At 42.1% G+C, this 22206-nt stretch overlaps 1 protein-coding gene and 1 long non-coding RNA gene across 3 annotated transcripts; one reads left to right on the top strand and one right to left on the bottom strand.

Annotated features, from left to right (window-relative positions):
* Window positions 1-310: 310 nt before the first annotated feature.
* On the bottom strand, window positions 311-21746 carry rnf34b (ring finger protein 34b). 2 transcript variants are annotated; one of them, XM_085413838.1, is made up of 8 exons: window positions 15617-15747; window positions 12088-12306; window positions 9603-10118; window positions 5817-5879; window positions 5493-5694; window positions 5377-5400; window positions 5140-5181; window positions 311-3586 (listed from the first exon to the last, which is right to left on the bottom strand). In XM_085413838.1, the coding sequence occupies exons 1-8, from the start codon at window positions 15626-15628 to the stop codon at window positions 3402-3404; spliced, it is 1263 nt and encodes a 420-aa protein (XP_085269964.1). In that variant the 5' UTR covers window positions 15629-15747; the 3' UTR covers window positions 311-3401. The 2 variants fall into 2 exon arrangements, with proteins under 2 accessions (XP_085269964.1, XP_085269965.1); XM_085413839.1 differs by lacking the exon at window positions 15617-15747 and adding an exon at window positions 21617-21746 and having other exon boundaries at window positions 335-3586.
* LOC146666035 (uncharacterized) lies at window positions 14639-16404 on the top strand. The gene is made up of 3 exons (XR_014912718.1): window positions 14639-14782; window positions 15068-15227; window positions 16066-16404. It is a non-coding gene; the product is annotated as an uncharacterized LOC146666035 (long non-coding RNA).
* Window positions 21747-22206: the final 460 nt, after the last annotated feature.

Here is a 22206-nt window from a genome sequence, read left to right as displayed (position 1 = left end):
CTTCCTTTAGCTATGGTGTGCCACAAGGTTCTGTACTAGGACCTTTAATATTTCTATTATATCTGCTCCCTCTTCAGCACATTTTGAGCACCTTTGAGGGCATTTGCTATATATTCCCTTGTATATCTCTTTTAAGCCCCAAGATGTTTCTAAGCTGCATATCCTGAATAAGTGCCTAGCCTTGTCCAACTTAATTTTTTCGTCATTAAGCCCCTTTTTGAGCCCCTGAGAGATTTATGCCTAGTTTGTTGCTGATCCAACTGCAGTGGCTCCCCATTAAATTGAGAGTCCATTTCAAGATTCTGGTTCTGACTTTTACAGCTCTTCATGGACATGGACCAGCAATTAAAAACTTTCTAGATTTGCATTTAGGTAACGATTTCCTTTTTTGTGAGGGACTTATCTTTTTCTTAAAAGGTGCTGTAAATTTTACTTTTTCAGTAATTTTGAGTCCAGTCCTACTCTGTAACCATTTTCACAGAAAAGTTTCTTTTATCCATCATTTGTTCCCATTTCTTGGAAAAAAAAATCCAATATAACACAGTTTGACAGGCATACAAATGTATTTTTACTTCAACAGGATGATTCCCAAACCATTGACACTATAGCTGCAATGCTGTCTGGAAAGTGTCTGATTACCTTAATTTTTTTGTATTGTAATGATCCCAAACACACCGCCATTGCAGTAAAAGCATACTTGGATAGAAAAACACTATCAGTCATGGATTGGCTCAAGACTTTTAAACAGTATATCAATCAGTGAGAATATCACAGTTTTATAAAATGAAAAGCAGGGTTTTACATTCTGGTTTGTAGTACTGCATTTTATTGAATCGAATAAATTCTTTTTTTAATATCTTGATTACCAAAATAAAAAGGTTGAACAGTCAAAAATATAAAGATCCAGGATTACGAGTGCTTATGATGTGCTCTCACTCTGATAATACCTTAGCTGCCCGTGAGTGACATCTTTGAGAGACAGCAGCAACAACAAACTGACAGAGTAACAGCGACTGCTACATCGCACGGTGCGAGTGAATTGGAAGCAGAAGACAACAGAAAGGTTGTAGAAAGCAAGACTATGATGCAACTTTAATAGTGAGAGACATGATCAAACTCATGTGACCATAACTAGCAGAAATACATTCTGAAAAACAGTAAATTCTCCTTTTTTTAAACCTTTGTAATGATTAGAATTTTTAATCCTGTCAACTCCAAGGTAAATGGAAAAATATACATTTAATAAAGTATCAGTAAACAACAATAAAAGCTATCTATGCAATTTACTTAACAGCGATTAAATTGCAGTTATTTTATTTACCACAGGCATACTGTACACACAGATACTTCAGTGACATCCGAGTTAACTGGATCTCGTGACAAGAACAAAATGTTTTATTTGCATAACAGGTTAAAGTAAATCAGGCTGCCTCTTACTGTGTGATGGATATTTGGAAACGACGTGGCAAAACGTCTGCGTGAGGAAGTTTCACTCAAAAAAAAAAAAAAAAAAAAAAAAAGAGTAGCACCTGTTGCCTTCCTACGATCTGACATTAAAAAGGATGACACAAACACGTGATCAATTTGGAAATGAAACGGTATTGCTTGGTGAAAGCTATAGAAGACTAAACCAACTTTAAAATGTAGATAAATATAGGGGCTAAACTCAAGGTCCACTTAGTACCTCCTACTGGGACGTCCAGCAGCATGTCATGGGTTTGTTTTCATTAAATGAAGCTGCTCACTTCATTCGCTCCTGTGTCGTCCTCACCTCTCAGCTCCTCCCGGCAAAGATGGGAGAGAGATTTGAGTACAGAAGCTGCCAAATGAGAAACTCTTGCTTCCATTGTGTCAGACCTATTAGGCAACATCACTTATTTATGATAGGCTGCACAGCAGGATCATTTGTCAGCCCGACTGGTTCTACTGTCCACAGAAAAATTCCCTTAGAAGCTGGTAAAATGCAAGAAGACTTAAACTGATTAACTTAGTTGTGCATTTATAGCTGTGTTACAGTTGTTGATTTAATCATCTTCTAAGTCCTTCATGGATAAGTGATATGTTATCTCTTCTGCTTTTTTGTATCAGGAAACGTAGTTGGTAACAACTGCTACACAATTTTGCAGTAAAATTATATTCCACTGTGTTAGAGTTACTGTGAGATGATGGAATAAAACTGTCTCACGTGCATCCTGTCTATAATCACTGGTGGACGTGTGAGATTTATAAATCAGTTTAGCTCCTAAGGTACATTTAACGATGACTGTGAGGAGAAATGGACCAGTAGGAGAAAGGATGTGGGGAAATAAAATGTACACAGGAGAAGAAGGAGGCCTTTCACATGATCTCCCACCTTAAGTCATGCGACATCAAGGAACATGTCAATGGCAAATCAATGAACGATCACATTACAGAGACTGTAAAATGCAGCAAAAAGCTCTACAACAAGCTTGAAAGTGGGCCTTGAGTTCATTTTGTTGTCGTTGTCTTAATAAACATTCGCACAGTAGATCTAGCAGGAATGTACACTGTGACTTAACCAACCGGCAAACTGCAGGAGTCTTGGATGAGACAACGGAGAAACGATCCTTCACACAGTAAGTGTTAACCGGCTCACGTGTACACACTCTGTTTCCCCAAAGTTCATTTGAGTAAATGGAAAAATAAGAATAAGGTATCACACCAAGCTTGCTGGTTATGTGATGCATATACTGTGAAACTTAACCAAATATCAACTCAAGGCATGATTTTTTTTTGGCACCCTACATGCTCCTGTGTGAGACGACCTGGTGCATAATAAATATTTTCTAAGAACACTTCTTTTTTATTTTTTACTTTTTTCTGATATTGCACATCCTAAAAAGAAACAAAGAAACAAACAAAACAACACTGAAGGAGAATGACACAATGCCATGTGGCATGACTGTGTAAACCATACTGACTCAAACCCTGGGATCTTATATTTTAACTGCTTCTCTTCCCCACAAATAACAAGGCGGTCCACTTCAAGTACCCGCAGGACCACCTCCTGCCCACTCCTCTCTTGTGGGTCGAATCTATACAGAAACTGGCGAGTACAACGTGATGGCAGGGGCTTCTTCTGTGTGTTTTACGACCAAAGACAGAGAAAATGAAAGTCCCGATGTAGCCGATGCCGGTCCACCAGGGTACAGAAAAGGGGACTGGAACATAAGTTAGTAAGGAGGGCAGGGGGGCAAACCGTGGTAGGCCAGATACAACAGTCTGGTTTTCAAGACCGAGAAGTTGCTCACGCCTGCTGCAGCATTAGGCCCTGTGAGACGTCATGCACAGCAGTTCATTCTCAGTGATAAATTCAGGGCTCGGGCCACGCCTGAGAGCCGCGCCGACATTCACCCACTCACCCACGCTCACACTGAGTTTTAAGACTTGAAGACATGCACGGCCCGCACAACATACTGCCTGCAGATGGGGCACTCGCTCATCCTCTTTCCGCATTTGGTGCAAGTTACCATGTGACCACATTCCAGTAACACACAGTCAATGATGGCATCCATGCAGATGCGACACAGGTTTTCATCAGCCGCCAGCTGAGCTTTGACGCCATCTGTGGATGGGAATATATATATATATATATGTAAAATAAATATTTTCAATAAGAAATCCTTCTTTGCTGTGGGCTCATAAGAGTGTATGGAGATCAGCGTTGAGGTGCAGATGCAAGACAGAATAATAAGCACAAACACCATCACCAATGTTCGGCCCAGTAAACTACAGCCCTACACTCCCTGTGGGTTTGAGATGTTATTTAAAATGATAAAGTACTTTGAAGCTTTATTGCAGATATTTATATCTACACTTCTTGTGAGGTGGAAGCTCTCCATCTCCAGCGATTAAAAATATTACCATTCATTTTATTTGGTGACAAGTTAGTTCTCGGACTAATCTAAATCCCTGCACTTTCCATGCCAAAGTAAAAAAACACAAAGAACAAAAAACTAAACTAAAAAACTTAAAAGCATGTGGTCCTTCCTCTTGGACTGAAACAGTGAAGCCAGTACTGAGGTACTAAAAACGGGTGAAGCTCTAAAATGCCACAAGATGCTGCCATCTCATTTAAATCTGATTAAGGATTAAAGACAGGCATTATTAGGGGTACGGCAACTTTGATTGACATGTCGATGCCAACGAGGCTTGCTTGACTGTCTTTGTGGTGTTGGTTCCTTTTGGAGCCCTGTATATTGCAAACAATATGGCCTTCTGTATGGTTAACTGAACTAGCAGACATGTCAAGAGGTCTGTGCTCTGGTTTTAGTCTAGGCTCTATTTTGAAATGTGTGTGTTAGTGCCAAATAGAGCAACATAAACCTGTCTGTGCTAAATGTTTCCATGTGCAGGGCAAAATAGGGGGTTTTATTTTTTTGAGATGGAGATAAAATATCGATACTAACAAAAGGAAACTGCTGAGCCGTCCTGTGACAGCTTGTGAACAGAGCCATGCATAATGATCAACACATGCTGATGGTAGGCAGACAGCCTCTCCCATCAAAACCATTTAAAATCACAGCGGCAAATTGTATCAGTGCTCTGGTTTTACTAACACTTAAATGATTTCTGACTGATCAGCTGACTGGCCTAAATCTGGGTCCTGCTGCTCACATCTAGCGTGACAGGAAAAGACCAATGCAGCTGCAGCCTGTCTGCTGCCTGTGCACAGCTGACTAATAAGAGGAGCTAATGTGATCCGCAAGCCCTTCATGTCAACGAGGACGCTTGACAATGCAATTACACCTGAAGACATGCTGCCACTGAAGCACCATGACGGCTCATCAAGAGGTAAAAGCCCTTAAAGAGGGCATTAACGACGGCATGAGAGGCTGTCCTTCAGAATAAACAGAGATGATGTACACAGGAGAAGAAGCACGAGTGACAGAATGCAGACACACCGAACCAGGCAGGAAATAATGACTTAATAAAAAGCACCCTTGCAAGATCACAACAAAGAGGAAGATGGTAAAGGACGGGGTGAGTAAAAGCAGCTGCAGCATGCCTTAACTGGTCTAGCAGATGAGTTGCAAATGCAGTATCAGTACAATGGCGATCATGGAGGAGATGGAAATAGTGTGTGATGTGGCTTTTTTTTTTAGAAACACATCTTACCTCCAACTCCACTGTTGCAGAGAGGTGGAGGATATGCAACCACTATATAGTTAAGAAGGGGCAGTAACAAAGAAGATTAGTTTGGGGGACGTGAACTTGCTCATTAATATAAAAAGTGAAGCAGCAAATAAGCAGGTTGTTTTGCATTAAATGCTTCCTCACATAATTACAGCACATCAGCGGCATAAATGCAATGTTGTAATCACAGATGAATAGACATAATTAAATGTAAGTTACCTGCAGTTATGTTGACATTTTCCACTAAAGCACAAGGAGAAAAAAAAAAGTGTTCATCAAGCAAAAAATAAAAATAGTGAAATTTGTAAGAAACAATGAAAATTCAAAGCTCTCACTTGACTTCCTGTTCTGCTCGTTTTCTCTGTAGAGTCGATGCACTCGCTCCAGCAGCTCCCACTTCTCGCAGCAGCCAGAGTAATTGACAAAGTTCCTGGCGAGAATCTCTTTCAGCTGGCGGACGGACAGGTTTTCTATCGCCTCTTCGTTGTCGAGATCCGACAGCGAGGCTCTGATCCTCCTTTGTGTCGCCGGACTGACCTGCAATCCACACACAGCAGCAGAGCCGTAATCACTTACAGAGCAACAGGATAGCATTTCCTTTGACTTTAAAGATACGGACAGTTCGACGCTGTAGATGTGCACAAAAGCGGGTCTCACACCTCTATGAGACTTTCCGTGGGCTCCAGGTTCAAGAGGGATGCTGTTGGAGTATCATCATGCTCCTGTGTGAGTGGAGACAAACAGTCAGGTTAACTTAAGTCAGATCCAACTGTCACAATGATTTTGAACTTGTTAAGATAAATACCAAAGACTTCTCAGGTGTGACAATGACTGATTTTCGTAGTTCGTAGTTTAACTCATAAGATCTAATGCACATCCCATATTAGTTCTTTTCCCTGTGTAAAAATACTTTAAAAATCTCAGGTATATAATGCACATTCATGCTCCTCCCTGAGCCTGGTTCTACTGGAGGTTTCTTCTTGTTATAAGCGAGTTTTTCCTTCCCACTGTTGCCAAAAGCTAGTTCAAAGGGGCCATCTGATTACTGGAGTTCTCTCAGTATTGTTGTACGGTCTTTACCTTACAATATAAAGCGCCTTGAGTTCGACTGTTGTGTTGGTGCTACATAAATAAAACTGAATTGAAGTTATTTACACGACTTTTTGTTAGAACAACCTATTCTTTCAGAATACATGTGCTACAACACTATTGAATGAATGCATAAAATGTTACATCACAATAAAAAGTTCTATACAAGAACCACTCGGTTATTGCAGTTAAAAAAAAGACACTGCAGAGATAAACATTACATACTTTGCCATTTTACCTGATGGCTTAGACCTCTTTTGGTCAAAGTAACAAATGTGGAACCTTTATGGAAAGCATAATAAAATAAATTGTTCCTGCTCTGTGTGACAAGGTTTCATCATTGCCACGATAAAAGAAATTACTTTACCGCTATCTGTGACTTTAACTGCTCAGAAAGCCAACGAATGAACAGAGATGTTTAAACACTGTCACAGCTCCTCTTAGCTCAGCAGTTAATTAATCTCTTTGAAGGTGGAGGTCAGGAATTTGCTGTATTTAATAAGAGAACGAAAGGAGCTACAGAAGAGTTTAGGCTCTGTTTTGTGTAGCTGTGCTATCACTGCTGATATTGCCCTCTTTGTTCTTTTATCTGTGTGACAAAACGAACTCGTGAGGCACTGAAATAAGCTCTAATTGATACCACTGAGTTCAGCGCCTCTCCTTCTAGACCATAAAAACTAAACTCCCTCTCTCTGCTTCAGCACATTCCCGCAGACCATTGTCTTTCTTGAATAAAGACGTGTTAATAATGAATCCATCAGGAGCGCTGCTAGGTGCCTAACGCTTTGTGCAGACATCGTGCTTTTGCTCAGACGGCACTCCTCAGAGACACAAACATGAGCTGCAGTCTCGACTCTCACAGAGAGCCGAACCTCAGTGGAACACATGAATGATGTTAGATTTTATTCAACCATCAAAACGACATAGAAGTACTAGAAAGCACTTGAATTAACCAGCAAGGCTGCAGAAGCACAAGCAGAAACAAAACGTTCAGAAGGCTTTTGTGTACAACAAAACATACACGGGCTAGATAGTTTTTATTTTGGCTCTGCACAGAAGGATTTCCTTGAAATGTGTCAGGTTCCATCACATGCTTACTGATTCATAGATTTGATACCAAATGTTAGCAAAAAATGTCCAGACATTTTCAAGGGCCATAACCTCCTGGATGGATGCCGATATCGTCGTATCTCATGCCAGAGAGCTACAAATGTCAAGGTAATTTAAAAGAGAAATTACGGCATCTTGTCAAACAAAGAGGCTTCTAGTTTTGACATTATATTGTGATAAAACAATCCTGTCAATCATCCTGTGCACTGAAATGTTAAATCTCAAAGCAACTGATCCAATTTCCCCCCCTTTCTTTGATATTCAGTCTATTTTCCAGCTCCAGTCTGAAAAGTGACACCAATATCCCCCAAACATCGCCTCAGAGAAAATGGGTTATTCATCAAAAGCAACGATGTGTACGGTCCTTTTTTTTGTGAAAATGGTTGAAGTGGTATCAACTCGAGAGTTTGAATATCTAAGTGAGCATGAAAATCTTACTCAGTTCATGCAGTGGCTTTGCATTATCACACAAAAAACTGCATCACCCAAAAAGGTATTTCACTGCAATGTGTAGTTTCAGAAGCTAAAGCTAATAGACGACAAGTGATGTTAACCACTAATCAATCACAAAGCAGAGCCCTGAGCAAAGTGGACACTGTCATTTAAAAAAAGAAAACAAAACAAACAAAAGCAGACACCACACTAGGGACATTATCAGGAATTATTTCACAACCCCACAGATCTCAACATATAACATATATATCTGCAACATGCAGGATCTGTGTGGCTTGTCCTGCTGAAATGGTGCCAACTCCAGCACCGGGCATCTTTGTCACTCATCGGTCCTTCTGCTGGAGCAGAAATAGAGACTCCACTGTAGCCCATCTGCTTCAAGTTTTGATGTGTTGCATGCTCAGAGATGCTCTTCTGCATACCTTTGTTTTAACTAGTGGTTACTTGACTTGCATTTGCCTTCGTATCAGGCTATTCTACTCTGACCTCTGGCATCTTCTTGCCCAGAGGTTTGCAGATTCTTGGATATTTTCTTTATTTCAGACAATTCTCCATAAACCGTAGAAAATCCGAGCAGTTTCTGACATGCTCAGCTCGCCATTCTGATGCTCTGTTTGAACTTGAGCTGCCGACCTTGTCTAAAGGCCTAAATGCACTGATTTGCTGTCATGCGATTTGCTGATATTCAAACAGCAAAAATCAGATGTACCTAAAACGTGACTGTGTCTTTATGTTAATTCACTGAGCTTTTGTAACTATACGTGGAAGTTTCGTCTGCCACCACACTTTTACTGGCAATGATGCCTGTTAATTCTCAGTTAATTTTAATGATGAGGTATATTTTAGGAAGACCATGGCACAAATATATCTGGTACATACGTTAGATTAGTTCAGATCTCACCCCCCAAAAAGCCCCATATCCTACATATGTCTAGTCTAAGAGTGCCGTTTGGAGTGATCTAGTTGGACCGTCCAAATTTTTTGACAGATTGTTTTCTCAATAATTCATGAAGTTAGCACAAATGTCTTAGATGACTTTTGCTTTCTTGTCTGACTGTCTTTGTAGTATTTGTGTCAAAATTTGGTGGTAAGAAATTTAAAGTGCCACAAACTAAAATTTGCACAGTGCCCATCCCATGAAGAGATGAGAGGAGGAGTGTACAGTGGTGTTTCTGCTGTTTGGTTGCAGCTGTGACGCTGTGGGGAGTTCTCAACCTGTGCTCCTGTTACATAACAGGCTCAGTACATGTAACAGTACTAAAAAAAGGCAAAGGGCTTAATCTGCCTCGCTGGCTGGTCTGAGGGTTTTGCACTTACACACAGAGTTAGCCCACATAGCTAACACAGCTGTTTTCAGCTGTCACATGGATATTTTGCTGAACACTGCACCAGTACCACGGAGGAGAGTTAACCTTTTTTCCCTTCAATGGAGTCGATTTTTCATTCATAACAAAGCAACAAGACCAGAAAACAAAACAAAACACAGAAAGCAGCACAAAGGAAAGAGTAAAGCATGAAATCAAATGAAACAGACATCTAAGCCCTCTATGCACACGAGAGTGCTTGTTTGTTAGCGAGTTAAAAAGAGAAGAAGTTAAAACAGCCACTCTGAAACTTAATATGTTGATTTCACCTCTGAAATTAATTATCTCGGACAGAATGAGGACAGATGTGAAGGAAGTATGGCGGATGTAAATCAGGGAATGATGCTTGTGCACGTGCGGCTGCCAGGATGCTCGTTGTTAGGATGCTGACACACTCTGAATGAAAGCGGTGTGTTTGTGAGCACAGACCTGGCTGGTGGTCCCTGAGCTGTCACTTGGGCTGAGCACGTCTCCCTGAGAGGCGGACAGGACCGACTGTTCAGAGGTGGAGCGCGTTGCGGAAGGGGGCGAGGCGGCACGTGAGTGCGGGAGCGAGTGCAGGCTGTCTGTGTCATCTCCCCCTTCATCTTCCTCCTCTTCATCTTCCTCCTCCTCCTCCTCCTCCTCATGTGTATCCTCCTCCTCCTCCTCCTCTTCATCCTCCTCATCCTCCTCCATCACCGGTCTCGGGGTCTGCCTCGCGCCCTGTCTCGCGCCCTGGTGACAGAGCACCAGGTCCACCAGGTCCTCCTTCTCCCTGCATGTGTCGGTCGGTATGTTGCGCAGCAGCAGGTACTGGCGCAGGTCCTTCACCCTGAGCTGCATGAGCCGAGGCCGCTGGAAGGCCGTGCCGCGCAGGAGGTGGCAGGTCGTGCAGCAGCGCAGGTTCTCCTGCAGCACCGAGCACAGAGCGCAGAAGCTCTTCTTACAGTCACAGCAGATGTGCTGCAGGGGGAGGAGAGATTGAAAGACAGATGTGATGTGATCAGTTATTCTTTCTCTTCTGACTGACGCAAACAAACTTGTTCTTGAAGTTGTTCTTTTTCAGCAACATAAGGGTGATGATGTTTGGCCTGTTAACTTATAAACTCTTCACCATTTATGCCACTTTAAAAATAAATAAATAAATAAGGGAAACACCTTCTGAAAGAAATCTAATCAGATCAGACCTCTGAAAAATGGGCAAAGTTTAGCTTTTGACAGACATTCCTTTTAATCAGTACTGAGTGCAGCCATGTCCCCATATAGCCACTTATTTAAATACTGCATGCAGGAGTCGCCTGGCTCTGCCTGAATCGCCCTGACAAAGAGAAACCTTAATAACCACGAACACAGAGTCCCATCTGAAACAGTGCCCAGTCATTTCTAGGAAAGAGAGTCCAGAAAAGAGACGTAAACCATCTGTAGCTCCTGGTGATGTTTGACATTTAACAGGCTTAACACTGTCTCCTGATACAGAGCCTCTGAGTAGATTGACACTTCAAATGGGCAGGAAAGCGGGTCGGCCACGGCTGTAAACATTTTCTTATCGCTTGTGCACAAATGTGCTCTTGGTTCACAAGAAGCACATTTGCACCGTAACAGATACTTTGCTTCAATCAGTTGTTGTTAATCCCCCAGCAGGTTTTTTTCCCCCCTTCTTTTTATAAAGATACCATAAAAATACCACACTGACAGTGAAATGGAAGTCAACCCGGCATCTGTGAAGCTGCGTGGAAAGAGGAAGAGTTTTAATCAGTCCGTCTGACTGCCAGGCAGATAAAACTCTGCCATGCTAACATGTTGAGCTGTGCAGACACCCTGGAAAGGTACGGCGCACATTCTAACACAACCACGTAAGATGTTTAGCAGAGTCCTCTTAAAAATAGTTTTACTCTAAAACAGCGCGTTTGCTGCAGAAACCAGCGAATAAATATACATTAGAGGAATAAATACTATGAAATGTTCAAAAATCTGAAGTTTTAGAGTTTCGAGACGTCAAAAAGAGACAAGCCCGTGAGTTCTCAATGGCTACGCTTACGTGGAGGCTAATATTCACATTATGAAAAGTTTAAAAGTAGGAAAATAATACAACTGCCTCATCATGCACAGCTTGAGCTTTTCTTTAAAGGATTTCTGTCAATAGCGCAAAACAATGTTCTTGACTTGCACCAAAATGGGATAGATATATACAAGTATCAAAGACCAGTCTGAATAATATTACTCTTCACTAACAGGGACCAATTAGATTGACAATGTTTCTTGTAAGAGAATGGCTGCTGTAACAAAGATGGATCTATGCCTACGACTGTGGTTTGGGGAAGGCCTCGGTGAGGACTGGTGGGGGCACCTCAGAGCTGGGCAGATCTCCATGTACTAATGAGAGCCATGAGAACTGAGGAGAAAATGAAAATGAGAACAGAAGAGTGAAAATTTGGCCTTGCTCCTTAAATTAAAAGGTATCTCAAATTAATGATTGTGCTGATTAAGAAGAGCAACATAGGCCCTTTAAAAATAGTAAAGAATTACATCATTTATTATGGATTGAATATAATATTGTATGTATAAATCTTATAAGTTATTAGGTTTATATTAAAATATAATAAATAGGATTTTAAGGTTGAGAAACTTCTAAATTTTTTGCAAGATTTAAAAGAAAAAAAAGAAAAGAAAAAAGATGACTCCGAACTTTAGGGTGCGTTTTCCTGAATGCACAAGGAAGGAAAAGTCGCTGCTCACAACCGCACAGAATGATTACAAGGCTGAAAAAAGGTGTGTAAAATGTTGAGTGTGAGGGATTACTTCGCACCTTTGCAGTCTCTGCGAGTTCATTTTTATATAGCACTGGCATGATGTGACTCTCTCGCCCTACGACAGCTGGGATAGGCTCCACTTACTGCTTTGTCACATGTCACTCGCTGACATCCGTGTTTACCTTGCGTCTGAAGACCGAGAAGGCCAGTCCGCAGGCCTTGCACAGCTGCCCGGCGCTCCCTGAGCTGGTGGGGGGGTAGGTGGAGTACCCAGCACTGGGGGCGAAGCGAAAGGGCCCCGCGCCTGCTCCAAACCCCGGCTGCTGGGCCCGCACCGTGCCCGTGCCCATCACCTCGTTCAACAGCCCGCAGCATGACGCCCACATGGACGATGCTCCTGCCTATAACAACACAGACAGAAATACACCCACATGACTTAGATATGACTTTTAGAGACATCTAGTACAGAAGTTTATGCAGTACTTAAGTATTATCATCGATGAAATTAATGACATTTGAGGATGACATTTTAAATTCTTTTTCAGGCAGATGTAATAATAAAAACATTTTTGTTTGTGCCCTTCTGTTGGCAGAGTCGCATGAAAGACAAGAGGAGCTAAAACGGTTAGTTTTGGGGATTGGATGAGGGGCTGCACTTAGGTCAGTAGGGTGAATAAGGATTGTTTTGAACTGTAAATCAATCAAACCCCCGATAGAAACAGAAATATGGAGCTAGGGAAGAGCAGAACAGCACTTAGGTCTTTTAACTTACTTTCAAATGACTGAAAAATAGAACCTATGTTGTAGAAACATCATTAACATTGGGGCAGATAAAGGTAGAGCCAACTTTAATTACTTTAAAACTACACCTCTGGGTAGCTTGTGAAGATTAATTAAGTATGATCTTATCTTAATACATCATAACGCCATAATTTCTTTACTAATTATAATTACTGTACTGTTAATTAGAACCTACAAAGTTATGAAACAAATAAAGATAAAGTACAATATTGCATAAAGACCCATATAAAATATCAAACTACAGTACGACACTTGAGTAATACTGTGCTCAGGGGAGATCAATGACCGGAAAGAGAGAGAAGCACATTATTGAGAGTGCTCCTGCAGGTCAGAGATAATTAGAAAGAAGACGTCTCAAAAATATATTAATGACATTTTTACCAACAGCGCTGTGGCTTAAATTTATAAATTTAATTTATTTTGAGCCACGTTAAAAGAGTCCAAGCCAACGGCTATTCTTGTGTAGCTCAAATGGGAAGAGGTGGATGTAAATACATACTCTAAACGTCCCGAGGTAGCTTCCAGACTTAAGTTGGTATATGTAAAATTAAAGCAAAATGCCCCACGCAGAAAGAATAAATCGGATGCGTCTGCAGATCTCAAAAATGGCCCAGAGACGGGGAGCAAAGATGGTGCGATGGGAGCTACGGCTCCTTGGAGCATACTGATGCGGGGAGGAAGGAGGGGGGAGGACAGCGAGGAGAGAATATGTCTTCTGTTGTTCCCCAGCCTGCTGAATCAATAGCTGACATGAGCATAATGTAAGCCCTCTTTGGTTCATGGCTCCAAAGGAAAAACAAAGGAATTCACGGGATCCTGCCACATCTTTTCTTAAGACGGCCCTCTGCTCCGACTTGTCACAAACACCCTGTGATCTGACTTCACCCATCTGCTTAAGGATGGCGTTATGTAATCTTAGAAAAGACACACTAAATGTGGACTCGGGACGCGGAGGGGAAAAGTCCACTTCCACCGGCTCCACAGTTCAAATCATTAACTAATCTCATTAAATGAATGAATGACTGTTTCCGGTGGGCACCATTAATCTTTCTGTCTCCCTGCCTGCATTTCTGTTTGTCTGTCATTAAATTAATGAATAACAATTTTGCCCGATTTCAATTCATATTTTTTGAGGCTACTACTTAATTCACATGGCATCAACTGGTTCATTATTTTTCAGTTAACCGATAAATTGTTTAGCCTGTAAAATGAAGTATGGAGGAAAATGTCTTCCTCCATTACTCTCGGCCCGAGGTGATATTTTGAAGAGATCGTTTCGTCTTTCCAAAACGCTGGAAGTTTTCCTTTTACAGTGATACAAACACCCCCCTCCCATTGCCGCATGGGTATAGATTCCAGGGAGCTGTGCTCCTCAGAGATTCTGCTCCATATGGTCCTTATTGACATGATATGTTAGCATCATGCAGCTGCTGCACATCCATGATGTGAATCTCGGTTCCACCACATCCCCAAGGTGCTCTATTGGATTGAGATCTTATGACTGTGGAAGGCCATTTGAGTACATCATTACTAGGGGTGCAACGATACACAAAATTCACGGTTCGGTTCGATACTTTGGTGTCACGGTTCGATATTTTTTCGATACAAAAAAAAATGTTCATGCCTTTTTAATTTGTCATTTATTAAAATTATAAATATATATTTTAACTCAAAAGTACAGTTTTTAAATTTAATATTGCTGAAACAAAAGTAATTAAAAAAATAAATATATCTGATTGAGGAATCACTCATCTTTGGAAAAGAGAGTTTATTACAGAGAAATGGCTCTTTCCAAAATAAAAGCTATACTATACGCTTCTTCTGGGCTATATTCTCAGCAGCATATTGTAGCGGGTCAGGGCTGTTCGGGGTTCTGTTTGTACAGTTATGTTTTGTTTATGTTGCCATAGTGATGGGTGACGCCCTCTCGCTGCGACGGTGTGTCCTTCCGGGGTCAGAGGGCGCCCTGTGTGTTGTTGTTGTTGTTGCTGTGCGGTTGCCGCGCTGAGCAGTTAGCTAGCGGCAGTGTTCTTCTGCAGATGTCAATAAACGGCTGTGCTCCCTGGCTAGCTCACGGTAAGCAAGACCAAACAACACCTCCGTCTCCTCGTTGTCTGAGCTCGCCACATTGGTGTCAGAAGTGGGATGATGGTGGCACCCCATGTTCTGACCCGAGTGACTTTTCCCCCGCCGGTCGTGACCGGCCGGTGCGCCAAAAGAAGGCACCTGGACATTTGCAGGACTTTGTGTGGGGCAATGGGGTCGTCGGGGACGACTGACCCCTTAGGCGGGGGCTATGTAGCGGGTCAGGGCTGTTCAGGGTTCTGTTTGTACAGTTATGTTTTGTTTATGTTGCCATAGTGACGGGTGACGCCTTCTCGCTGCGACGGTGTGTCCTTCCGGGGTCAGAGGGCGCTCTGTGTGTTGTTGTTGCTGTGCGGTTCCCGCGCTGAGGAGTTAGCTAGCGGCAGTGTTCTTCTGCAGATGTCAATAAACGGCTGTGCTCCCTGGCTAGCTCACGGTAAGCAAGACCAAACGACACCTCCATCTCCTCCTTGTCTGAGCTCGCCACAATATTAAACATATCAGGTCCCCATAAGGAGAATCATGTGCTAACGGCTGTCTAAATGACTCGGGTAAAGTTTGTAGCATGCATGCTTGTTGTTTTTGTCTGCTTCCACTTGTCTTTGCACTAGGATGACGTCGGCGTAAATGTGCAGTCATATTCGTTGTGTTCCCACTAGTGCTGTCAGCGGCAAATCTCCGTTAACGAGCTACCCCTGCTTGGGGCTAGACGGCTAACACGTTAACGAGCTAACTGCTCGCTAACACACTAGTTCCCACCCATGTAATTGAGCATTGCGTGGCACATCCAACATACTGTTTTACTTTAGTCCATGACGCGCTTACCTTCAGAGTCATACGTCACATGAAAACCAAAATAATTCCAAACGCCACATCTGAATGAGGGTGGGGGAGGTTCAATTTGCCATGTTGCAAGGAGAGCTTAACTTCTGTCTCGCTAGCTTGCCCTGCGCTCGTCCTTCTGATGATGCTGTCTGTGTTGAGCGCTCAGTGGATCTGCGCTTGACAGTGCAGCCTAGGCTGAGTAGTCGAACGCAGATTCACTGAGCGCTCAACACAGACAGCATCGTCAGAAGGAAAGTTGATAAAATAAATTACAAATTTTGTATTGTTCGATACATATGCGTACCGAACCGAAAGCACTGTATCGAATGGTTCAATATCGATACGAGTATCGTTGCACCCCTAATCATTACACCAGGACCAGCCCGAATCCTTGAATGCATAGCTCGCAGTTGTTTATGCCGAATTATCTCCAATTTTCCTTTTCTTAGCTAACAGCAGTGGCACCCGGCGTGGTCATCTGCTGCTGTACCCCATCTGCTTCAACGCTTCACTTGTTGTGTGTCCAGAGATGGTCTTCTGTGGACCTTGATTGTAACAAGAGGTTATTTGGTTTTTTTTTCCTCACTGGATATTTTCTCTTTTATCACACCAGTTTTATCTGTAAACCTGAGAGGTAGTTGTGTGGAAAAATCCCTGTATATCAGCAGTTTCTACAATACTCTGGAACCAACAACCACGCCACGTTCAGTCACTTTAATCCTGTTTTTTCCTAATCCTGATGCTCAGTTTGAACTCCAGCAGGTCCTCCTGACCATGTCAAAACCTGCCGAGTTGCTGTCAGGTGACTGGATGAATTACATATTGTAGAAAAATGTAAAAAAGTAAAATAAAAATAAACAAGAGATTTTGAACTTTTCTGATTGTCAAATTTGTTGTAGAGGATGACCCCAGATGCCTCACTCACTGTCTCCTTCTCAATACTTAAACAAACCATACAACCACGCATTATCGGTGGATTGGTAGCTACCTGGCTACCAATCCACCAGTATATTATGTTATATTAATGAAATAAATATCTATAAACATATATATTTTAAAAAAAACCCGCTATATAATAAAAGTACATTTTTAATTTTATTATATAGGTTTTATTTGTTTTTTATAGATTGCTGCTTATCCTTGGTACATTCCTCCACAAGCTGCTCACTTTATCCAGATATATTTATGTAGAGTTACACTAAATCTTGTATTACTCGCCTGTGGCACAAACTTGACCCCGTGGTTAGCTGCTAAGAAGTCTCCGGTTAGATAAAACCTCTCTCATAAGGGAATGAAGCCACTAAAAGGAATTTTACTGCATTCTCCAGGATGAGGAGCCACTGCAGCCTGGCCATGAAAACAGTCTTATTTGGCTTTAAGCCAGCAGCACGAGTTCCCCGTGTCACTTCAATTAGCACACTGCGAGCTCTGTAGGCAGGGAGTCCTGAATAAACAAGTGACAAGTGCAAACATCACATGTAGGGCAGCGTTTTATTTATTTATTTTTTTGTGCTTTGTTTTGTTTGTTTTATCTTCACTCAACAGTCTTAACTTGAATGATACCTCTGGGGATACTGTACTGTGCATTTTTATCATTCCTGTCACCTGTCACATTTCACACACTGCTGCTGGGGTTCAGCCATCACACTGACTAGCCCCTACACACAAGCTTAAAGTGTGAAAGTAGCAAAATCTAACAGAGGCATGGATTTAAATAGAAAAACCCACAGGGGAGAGGCCTTGTGTGGCCAAACAGCTAGCCGACCTCATAAAATGAGCCTAGAAGATAAAAACTTAAAAACTGCCCAAGCATCCACAAGTGTAACCGGGATGAGAACCTAGATGAGGCTTAAATGGGTCACTGACAGACTGACGCAAACTGGAGAAATGAGTCACATACTGAGACAGACGATTTTAACCTTGCTTCAAACTGTACTGGGTGACTTTTGATAGCGTTTGTGCATGACTTTCTGAACTACTAAACATCAAATGAAGAAACAGTCTCTCAAACAAAAGATCTTCTCTTTCTCTGGACGTGGATATGTAATAGTAAGCAAACACGCTGCCCCCACAGTGAAACAGAGAGGACAGGAGAGCAGCAAAGCGGCAGCAGAGACTCTCACGCAGAGCTGAAATTACATAAGTGCACATGAATTGGACTATATAATTAACATAAATGACTTTGTTTTACTTGGAGCTCTGACACTGCTTTTACTTTTATTTTCTGTCCTTATAACTGACATTTTGAATATAGACTAACATGTATCAAGCCAGCTACAAAAACAACACGAGGATGGGGTTCTAATAAAATTACTCAAGTTGCACTATGGGAAATGTAGGAATTGAATAATAAGAATGGAATTCAGCGTAGAAGGGAAATAAACTTTAAATACTTTAAATGGGAGTGCTTTACTGGTGCATTGCAGTGCCCCGATAGCATAATTTGATTATCGATGGTGACCTTTGTTGATGTCACGTCCCCATCCCTCTTCCTTTACCTTTTCCCCCTTGCAAGAAACACAACTGCAAAACTTAAGATGTATTTTAAGTGTTTGCAGGACTCGGAAAGCACTGACGCACGTTGCATTGTTGAATTAAGTCATCGGCTGGGTCTTGGCTTCTTGTAGCAGTACTCAATGTGAACCTCTGAATGATGTTTGTGGTAATGTAAGCATAAGGCTTTGATAAACAGAGGGAAATCTGTAAAAGTGGATATTATTCTTCTGTTAAAGGAGTGAAATCTAAACAAAAAAAAACAAAACCCAAAGTTCTCTGGCTACATCTGTCTAAATGATACAAATGACACCTGGGGCTGACTTCTGCAAGTCTGCACGCACATGTGGACCAACCAGAGTCTATTATGAGGACTTTTGAGAGAAAACTGCACTGTCATATATTTTATTGAAGGGGCCTTCAACGCTAATCTTCCACCATCCACCACCTCTCTCCCGCCTTTTCATTTCCTTTCTCTCTCCTGAATCTCTCTCAGTTTCCCCCCCTCTTGTATCAACTGCAAATGTCACTCACACTGTGAAAAGTGAATTCAGCTGGCTGCCTGTTTATACCGGAGATAATGGTTTCAGAAAAAAACAACAACTAATTGATTTAACGCCTTTAGACATTTGTCTGAAGATGATGGAGCTAAATGTGATATTTTTCCATTTAAATTATGACACAAATACAGTCAGTGATGTCTGCTGGAGGATGCAGATGTCAAAGTCTGGAGAAATATGCATGTGCAAATCAAACTGCTACAGGCAAAGTTGGATTTGTGCGTGCAAAATGTGAAATTGACAAAGTCTACTCTGAAGGCAAAGGACGACTTGGCTGGATTTAGCCCTGGAAACAGATGCCGAGTCCTGCAGTCCTGCAATATAAAAACTGTCATGAAATATCACCAGGAATCTCGTGCACCCCTTTGATTCTTTATAGCTTCAGTCAGTTTAGTCCCATTTGGAACAAAGTGTGATACACTGGAAGCGGGGATTTGTGACTATTTACTCCCACCATGCCCAGTATGGGCTTCGAGATGGCCGTGAAAACGAGAATTTTTAAATGCAAAATAAAGAAAAAAAAAAGAAAAAGCCAACCACTTAAGTCAGAGGTTTAACTCTGAATAAAATGGCACTGGCAGCACAGACTGTACAGCAGTCTTTCCCGTTTTGAGATGCATGCTTACACAACCCAGCGCCGTCCCGTCCACAGGGGCAGAAAAGCTGCTTTTCAATTTAAACCAGATTAGTCAATAAAACGTCACATCCATTTTGCTTTCCCGGGACACAGCGAGTGATGATGTGCCTCGGGAAAATTAACTTCACAGAGTTAAGCCGTCTGTTTTCTTATCTGCCACAATATTGTGATAAACAGGAGGGGGGGAGGAAGGGAGGCATTAAAAAAGAAAAAAAGGTCTTAGTTGAATCTGCAAGCAAAAAAAAAAAAAAAAAATTTATCAGAACAGCCTTTCAGTCAAAAATCACGTCCTCTGTGATTTCAACCTGAACCCCAGCTCACTTATTCTCCAAAAAAGCTTCTATTTTATGAGGACGGGCCTTGCACATAAAATCAAGTTAGTTAAAAGCAACCATTAAGAGCTACAAATGCACCGATATATCAGCCAAACATCAATATCGTCCCTGTTCGCTGCCATCAACCTGCCAGCAAATGGGATGACATTTACTGATGACTCTGGCCAAAATGTCTTTTCTGCTGTGCCACATAAATTTTGCACCTGTTTAATGTTTGAATATAGTGATATGATGGGAGTTTTATTCCCTTGTTTTCTTAGCACACAGGAGGAAAACTGCAAAAACAAACAACTTCTTTGGTAATCAGCCAAATGGTTATTTTAAGCATCAGAATTGGCTCACAAGTTCAAGATGGGTGCATCACCACTAATTGCAACTATAGAAAAAATATTTCCCTTTTTACCCACTAAGAGCCAAATGAGAAGCTACAATAACACTGATGAATCCAAAGCTAAACAGAAGAGCAGCATAGCTCCAAAACAAGAAAAAAGGGGGATTAGTAAAAGAAAACCTACATAACACAAATAAACATCAAATATTATAACAATCCAGCAATCTTTAGAGACTTGACTGTAAAAATTTGGCAGGCAAAACCTAAATAATATTAAAAATAAAAAAAAAACCCTCCTCAACACACTGCAGCCTAAAACGTGCAGGAAAACAGACGACGGGGTGATGGGCCAACACATGTTCAACATTTACAAGAAATGCTGCAAAGTGAGAAAATGTGACCATACACACAAACCACGCAAGAAGCTAAAACGCCCTTCTGTTTAAATGTTTCAGTGGCATGTTTCAGAAAATGTTCCATCTGCTGAAATCCCTGCAGCATTTCAGTGCTGATGATGCTTCCATAAGTTTGCTGTGTGTTGGGCCACTTCGGGGTGACTAAAGAAACAGCCTGACCTGGCACAAAGAACATATCATTTCACTATGAATAGTAGGAAAAGGATTTCACAGAAAAAAAGAGACACGCCAATCCAAAGCAGTGCTTTAGTGAGGAGTTAAAAAGCTATGTATTTGGTTATTTTGCACCTCTGGAATTAAGAGAGGCTTTATTTATAAAAAGGGGGACATTTCCCTTTTAAGGTAATCACTGATGCATGCGATGAGCTTTTAAAAAAATCATCCAGTCAGCTTTAACTGTAACAGATGACTAAGTGTCAACTGCCACCGACAGCAGCACAGTTTTCGTACTGTGTACACTCACGTTCCTTGATGCTGCTGCTGTTTCACTTCACCTTTCACACCGACTGCCACCAGAAACCTGCCACCACCAGAGGACCAATGACATCATCGTTGTAGTCTTCATCATTATCTGTCCTAAGCTGCCAGACAGCTTCATCACCTTTCCTTCCTATGCTGCAGCCTGTAGCTGCTACAGCACAGGCGCACACAAACAAACACACGCATATACACAAGCGCACACTGAGAGGAAGGAGACTCCTGCACAGCCTGACACAGCTTGGACCTGAGAGGTGACCCTCTCGGTATCCCGAGACGTCTCCCGAACATCCCCACGCTCTCTCACTCACCGGCCGCAGTGTCTCTATCTCGTTAGAGCGGATTAAAGCCTGACGATGAATGGATGTCGCTCTGGCCACTGAACTAGCACTCTGGGGTCAAAGCAGGCTCATTAAAAGGCTACACACTGTACCCAGTGTTTATCAGGATGGCTGGAGACGTGGGGAAAGCGTTTCCAGGCTTGCACCCTCGACAGGAAAATAATGCAAACCCCAGACTGTCAGGCGCTGGAATGACAGCGGCGAGTAATGAAATGTGATGGCAAGTTAAAAAATTAAAGAGTGTCTGCAGCGTTCAAGCCTGTTGATACAACTGCACACAAATGAAATTAACTGGCATTAGGATGGGGATATTCCCTGCTTCTCGATGCAGCACCCCCTGCACATCACGGCACCGCATGAGCCTCGTTAACAATCCAAATCACAAACGAGCTGCAGAAACAGGCACATACCTTCATTGCACCTCTCGTCTGAGGAATTTGCCGAGTAATGTCAGAACGACGACCATTGCAAGTGCACACGAAATCAAACCATTACGTCTTCCCTCTCTCCGGCTACCAGTGTGTATGGAGTAAGCATAACGTAATGGCCAAGACAGCCACAGCCAATCACAAAGAGCACACGGACTCTGGTATCTTTAGCAGCCAATCCGCCCCGACACATCACCGGAGTAGGCGTTCACGCCTGTGCGTAAGGACGCATCTGAGCGTGCCAGACGAATCACGCTATTTTTTCTCTCCTCAGCGTTGGTTTATTCTGGTGACTTAGCAGCAATAAGCATTATAATAAGGTGGTCAGCTTTAACAGCTCTCACACAAATTTGGTGCCTTTCACAATGAAAACTCCTTGAAATCGCAAAATATAACACATCAGCTTGAAGGGGTCGTATCTGCAGGAAGAGGTGATAACTAAGCTTATCTTCCGCACCAGCACACGCTGTGTTATTTCTGTCTGTTTGTACCAAAACTAAATGCGTTTACAGTCTTATTTACAGGCACATTTAGCCCCTCTCTGTGTGTGCGCGCGTGTGCGTCTGTGTGCG

Source organism: Rhamphochromis longiceps, linkage group LG7, assembly GCF_057381845.1.
Source record: "Rhamphochromis longiceps isolate RC_006_pf linkage group LG7, R_longiceps_female_GT1.1, whole genome shotgun sequence".
Taxonomy (NCBI): Eukaryota; Metazoa; Chordata; class Actinopteri; order Cichliformes; family Cichlidae; genus Rhamphochromis; species Rhamphochromis longiceps.
The sequence above is the reverse complement of the archived record's forward strand: the minus strand, read 5'-3'. Positions and strand labels throughout refer to the sequence as shown.

Bases quoted from the DNA above. Each gene is read 5' to 3' on its own strand.
- rnf34b (XM_085413838.1), bottom strand. The intron at 10,119-12,087 runs GTAAACACGGAT...CTCCCCCTGCAG, and splicing joins TCTCGGTCTTCAGACGCAAG to CACATCTGCTGTGACTGTAA. The intron at 5,182-5,376 runs GTAACTTACATT...TTAACTATATAG, and splicing joins AAATGTCAACATAACTGCAG to TGGTTGCATATCCTCCACCT.